At 43.9% G+C, this 6,000-nt stretch overlaps 1 protein-coding gene across 2 annotated transcripts in view; it reads left to right on the forward strand.

Annotated features, from left to right (window-relative positions):
* LOC138953579 (leucine-rich repeat-containing protein 74A-like) overlaps positions 1 to 6,000 on the forward strand; it is a 59,020-nt gene that overhangs the window by 10,826 nt on the left and 42,194 nt on the right. For both annotated transcript variants that reach the window (XM_070325420.1, XM_070325421.1), the window contains exons 3-4: positions 2,722 to 2,989; positions 3,744 to 3,931. In XM_070325420.1, coding sequence (XP_070181521.1) covers positions 2,722 to 2,989; positions 3,744 to 3,931 — 456 coding nt within the window. The remainder of the gene's footprint in view (positions 1 to 2,721; positions 2,990 to 3,743; positions 3,932 to 6,000) is intronic.

Consider the following 6,000-nt stretch of genomic DNA (forward strand, 5'->3'; position numbering starts at 1 on the left):
TGATTGCGATATCTGGATACAGCCAAACAGCCACTTGCATTTTATAGGGCCATACACTATCTTTATATTTAGTCAAGTTTTGACTAAATATTTTAACATCGAGGGGGAATCGAAACGAGGGTCGTGGTGTATGTGCGTGCGTGCGTGTGTGTGTGTGTGTGTGTGTAGAGCGATTCAGACTAAACTACTGGACCGATCTTTATGAAATTTGACATGAGAGTTCCTGGGTATGAAATCCCCGAACGTTTTTTTCATTTTTTTGATAAATGTCTTTGATGACGTCATATCCGGCTTTTCGTGAAAGTTGAGGCGGCACTGTCACGCCCTCATTTTTCAACCAAATTGGTTGAAATTTTGGTCAAGTAATCTTCGACGAAGCCCGGGGTTCGGTATTGCATTTCAGCTTGGTGGCTTAAAAATTAATTAATGACTTTGGTCATTAAAAATCTGAAAATTGTAAAAAAAAATAAAAATTTATAAAACGATCCAAATTTACGTTTATCTTATTTTCCATCATTTGCTGATTCCAAAAACATATAAATATGTTATATTCGGATTAAAAACAAGCTCTGAAAATTAAATATATAAAAATTATTATCAAAATTAAATTGTCCAAATCAATTTAAAAACACTTTCATCTTATTCCTTGTCGGTTCCTGATTCCAAAAACATATAGATATGATATGTTTGGATTAAAAACACGCTCAGAAAGTTAAAACAAAGAGAGGTACAGAAAAGCGTGCTATCCTTCTTAGCGCAACTACTACCCCGCTCTTCTTGTCAATTTCACTGCCTTTGCCATGAGCGGTGGCCTGACGATGCTACGAGTAAAATGGCATTGCGTTTCATTCTGTGAGTTCGACAGCTACTTGACTAAATATTGTATTTTCGCCTTACGCGACTTGTTTACCTTATTGTCTCACGTTCAGCCCATTGTCTGTATTAGCACAGTGAGCTGCACGGCTGGATCAGCAATACTGCAAAGCGCACGCTGACAGCGTGAAACATTTGCTCCAACACTCAAGATGTCAACTACAAATTACAGGTTCAATCAGATTTTCGTTTGAGAGCAAAATCGTTCAATGCACTATTTGCAGAATGTATGCCTTTCAGTATACGTTTGAAGTTGTTGCTGTCTGAGCACAGTTCTCCAGTTTGTCATTGTGTGTGAGCAGATTTAATAATAATAATAATAATAATAATAATAATAATAATAATAATAATAATAATGATAATAATAATAATAATAATAATACGAGAATTTATATCGCGCACATATCTCACCACGAGGCGACTCAAGGCGCCCAGTACGAAATATGAGAGAGCCCTGAAATGCAGCCGCTTGGCGCAGAAGGGACAACACTCTATATTTCGAGGGAAGCATGCTGGGTATTTTTGTGTTTCTATAACCCACCGAACTCTGACATGGATTACAGGATCTTTCCCGTGCGCACTGCCACTTGGTCTTGTGCTTGCGTGTACACACGAAGATTTTTTTGTAAAGACTATAGACTCGCGCTATAGAAAAGTTATTTATTATTATTATTATTATTATTATCATTATTGAATCGCCACATTGTGGAGATTGGTTATAATGAAGAACTTTTTTTTTGTTTTTGTTTTTTTGTGTGTGTTGTTTGTTTGTTTGTTCGCTTGTTCGTCACAATTGGCGGTACTTTTTTTTGGTATATAAACACATTTTGAAGAAGAAAAACAAATTGTCGCTGAGTGTACAATCAGCGGCATGACCAACACTTCTAGGTGTGGGCTACATGGTGTGTGAAAAGTGTGATAGATATTTATGTCGATGTCTGGTGTATATATGGATCATGCGTGTACTAATAAATATTAAAGGCTGCCATTATCGTAGCGTTCATTAATTAATTCATATTGTTTACATGTGCCAATAATGTTATAAAACTGTACCTAAGGGGATATAATAACGATTGACTGTAGCTTTAATTTCGAACACAGAACAAATTATTTCAGTATTGCAAAGTGGTGTTGATAGTGTCGAATGTAAACAGAACAGTCTCAAAGTGAAAGTGGATGTTTTCCGGAAATTGCGCAGGCGGAAATATACGATCTCTCACAGCACATATTCACAAGAATAAGGCCACAGGCTTCAGCTGACAAGCTACAAGTACATCTAATTTTCTAATAGGCCTATGTACTCACGTGTCCAGCAAAACCTTGGCGAGTTCAGTATCCCCTTTGTACTTGGTTCTCAATTTGAAGCGATGGGCCTCTGACGAAAACATTTTTCTTTCAGCGCGACCCAGCGCTGGTGCTGCGTAGTGATGAAGCAAAGAGTCCACTTTCTCTTCTCAGCAGATTTAGTGGCCTTGACAGCTTTAGACGGGTTTACTTCTATCTTTTTTGCCATTGTACGCAACCGGGCTTTGACTGTCTCAGACGCCATCTTTGGTTTGCGAAACGTCACGAAGTGACGTCAACGGTCTAAAATTAGCCCAAGTCCTGGAGAACTGTTGCTAAACAATGCAATAAAGAATTAATTATTTCTCGTAATTGGTAAGGACTTCCAACTTAAAACTTTGCAGGAAGCGTAATTTATACATCCCCGCAACGATGGGAAAAGCCCTGGAAGTAATTAAACTAATTAAAAAGGACTATGTCAGCCTTTAACCAACCTAAACTTTCAAACAAAAACTAATTTAGGACAAGTCATAAAAAAATCAAAAAAATCTTCCTATCCCACAGGTGTTCAAAGAACGTACCGATCCATCCAAACTCTCCCGCGACAGGGATTTGGCCAAGGACGTCTTCGTCGAGGACGGCAAAAGGAGGGTCCCGAGAGACGGAGGACAGCCGAGCACCAGCCGGAAAATGTCCGCTCAGAAGAGAGCCGCTGACGCTGCGGCCAAGGCCCTGCAGAAAGCCGAGGAGGAGGCCCATAGAAAAGGCCATAGAGTTTCTGCGGTCGACATAGAGGATAGTTCTCTGTTTGAGGAGGACTTGGACTGGACGGGTAGGTTGTGTGTATGTGTGCGTCACGGTGTGTGTGTGGGGGGGGGAGTGGGGGGAGGGCTGTGAATGTATGAGATGTTTATGGGGGGTGTGCGTGTGTGTGTGTGTGTGTGTGGGGTGTGTGGGTGTGTGTGTGTGTGGGGGAGGATGGGGTGTGTATGAATGTGTGTTCGTGTGTGTGTGTGTGTGTGTGTGTGTGTGTTCGTGTGTGTGTGTGTGTTCGTGTGTGTGTGTGGGTTCGTGTGTGTGTGTGTGTGTGTTCGTGTGTGTGTGTGTGTGTGTGTTTGTGTGTGTGTGTGTGTGTGTGTGTGTGTGTGTGATGATGTCTTGAAAAAGTTGGAACAGAATTCTGGTTGACTTGTGAGCACATTATATTTATTGTTAGCAAAATAACAGACCCATGTAAGAGTCATTGCTGTCTTGTTTGCAACGAGCAATATGAAAGTCAGAGAATATCTTGACATTTCTGATTTTGAAACTTTTAATCCCTTTTTTCGTAATTATAAATCTGGTTTTTCCTTTCTTGATCTTTGTTTATTCTCATCTCTGGAAACTATATTGACCGATGACATCCGCATCAACTGTTCTGTTATAAAGCTACAAGGCTGTTTCTAATTGAGCCAGAAGACGATTTCGTGAATCCTTTTACCGAAAATGAAGTGCTAAAGCTTCGTGCAGCAAGTTTCCGGAATTAGACTTTGCAAAGTCGACATCGCCCAGTTAATAATTGCTTCGTGAACACTGTCGTCTTTCAGAGCCAAAAGAAGAGTTCCCAGGACCGTACGACCCGAACCGAGTCCGCCAGCTGTATATAGCCGCCTGCGACAGGCTTGATATCGTTCCCAGCAATCGTTTCCTTCGTTGCTTGCAATCTGGCCGCGTTGTGGCAGGTCATCAGGGATTTGGACCTGTCGGGGGAAGAGCTGTGGCCATCTCCCTCCTGGTGAGTAACAAGTGTCTCGTATTTTGGCCGGTCATCAGGGCTTTGGACCTGTCGGGGCAAGAGCTGTGTCCATCTCCCTCGTGGTGAGTAACAAGTATCTCGTATTTTGGCTGGTCATCAGGGCTTTGGACCTGTCGGGGCAAGAGCTGTGGCCATCTCCCTCATGGTGAGTAACAAGTATCTCGTGTTTCGGCCGGTCCTCAGGGATTTGGACCTGTCGGGGGAAGAGCTGTGGCCATCTCCCTCGTGGTGAGTAACAAGTGTCTCGTGTTTTCGCCGGTCATCAGGGCTTTGGACTTGTCGGGGCAAGAGCTGTGGCCATCTCCCTCGTGGTGAGTAACAAGTGTCTCGAGTTTTCCACGTGTATCTCGTTGGCTTTCATGAAACGTGGAGGACACAAATGCTAACTCGGCCTGACTCAGTTGTTAGCCGTTTGATTTCCTTCACAGTGACCATCTCCCTCATGGTGAGTAACAAGTTTCTCGTGTTTTCGCCGGTCATCAGGGCTTAGGACCTGTCGGGGCAAGAGCTGTGGCCATCTCCCTCGTGGTGAGTAACAAGTATCTCGTATTTTGGCCGGTCATCAGGGCTTTGGACCTGTCGGGGCAAGAGCTGTGGCCATCTCCCTCATGGTGAGTAACAAGTGTCTCGTGTTTCGGCCGGTCATCATGGCTTTTGGACCTGTCGGGGGAAGAGCTGTGGCCATCTCCCTCGTGGTGAGTAACAAGTGTCTCTTGTTTTCCACGTGTATCTCGTTGGCTTTCATGAAACGTGGAGGACACAAATGCTAACTCGGCCTGACTCAGTTGTTAGCCGTTTGATTTCCTTCACAGTGGCCATCTCCCTCATGGTGAGTAACAAGTTTCTCGTGTTTTGGCCGGTCATCAGGGCTTTGGACCTGTCGGGGCAAGAGCTGTGGCCATCTCCCTCGTGGTGTGTAACAAGTGTCTTGTGTTTTGGCCGGTCATCAGGGCTTTGGACCTGTCCGGGCAAGAGCTGGGGCCATCTCCCTCGTGGTGAGTAACAAGTATCTTGTGTTTTCGCCGGTCATCAGGGCTTTGGACCTGTCGGGGCAAGAGCTGCACATGGCCATCTCCCTCATGGTGAGTAACAAGTGTCTCGTGTTTTGGCGGGTCATCAGCGCGTTGGGCCTGTCGGGGCAAGAGCTGTGGCCATCTCCCTCGTGGTGAGTAACAATTGTCTCGAGTTTTAGACGATCATCAGGGCTTTGGACCTGTCGAGGCAAGAGCTGTGGCTGTGAATGAATGCATATGCGCTACTATGATATCATTGAGGAACAAACAACAACTCCAATTATAAGTTCTCTCCACTGTATTGGGTCAAATAAATGATACAGTTATGATACATACACACATACACACACAATCATGAAAAGAAATATATCAGGGTTATGGATTCAAAACCGGGTACTCACAGGTTTGAAGACATGGACAAACTACTTGACAATCCCGTGCACAAACTAACACAATAATCTTACCCGGAGTGTATCAAAATCGCTATCCGTGAGGTATACAGAAAAACACACACACACACAGTCCGTGAAATCACTGGCACACGATATCCACAGTACAGATATCGACGCACGGCCAGTGTGTAAGCGGAAAACATACAGTCACAGTTCACAGTTAGGATTCAGACCAGACTGCGGCAACCGTCTGATCTAGTTGCTAAATACTAATTATACTTTAATTAAATAGGTTCTCCTGAACCTGGCTTTACTAAACTAGATCAAACACAAAAACTGCCGATATGTCCGTTCACTTGAAAGGTAGCGGTGTACTTGATCCTCCGACTGGCGATCTCGACCTAACCAGTTCACTTCGTCCCGTGACCTTTCTGGTCCAACTTTTCGGACTTTCCTGTAACCTCGCTGCTAGCTTCGTGAAAGTCCCGTCGAACTTCAGCTAAACTGGTCCCAAGAAATAAGATATTCGGCATCTTCTCAGATAATTCTTCTTTCCCGGCATCTGGCCGCAATCCTCCTCTCATGGACAGGTTACTAGACGCACTGTTAAAGTGCTTTGACTATCGCGTCTCAGAAAACACAA

The sequence above is a fragment of the Littorina saxatilis genome, linkage group LG17 (assembly GCF_037325665.1).
Source record: "Littorina saxatilis isolate snail1 linkage group LG17, US_GU_Lsax_2.0, whole genome shotgun sequence".
Taxonomy (NCBI): domain Eukaryota; kingdom Metazoa; phylum Mollusca; class Gastropoda; order Littorinimorpha; family Littorinidae; genus Littorina; species Littorina saxatilis.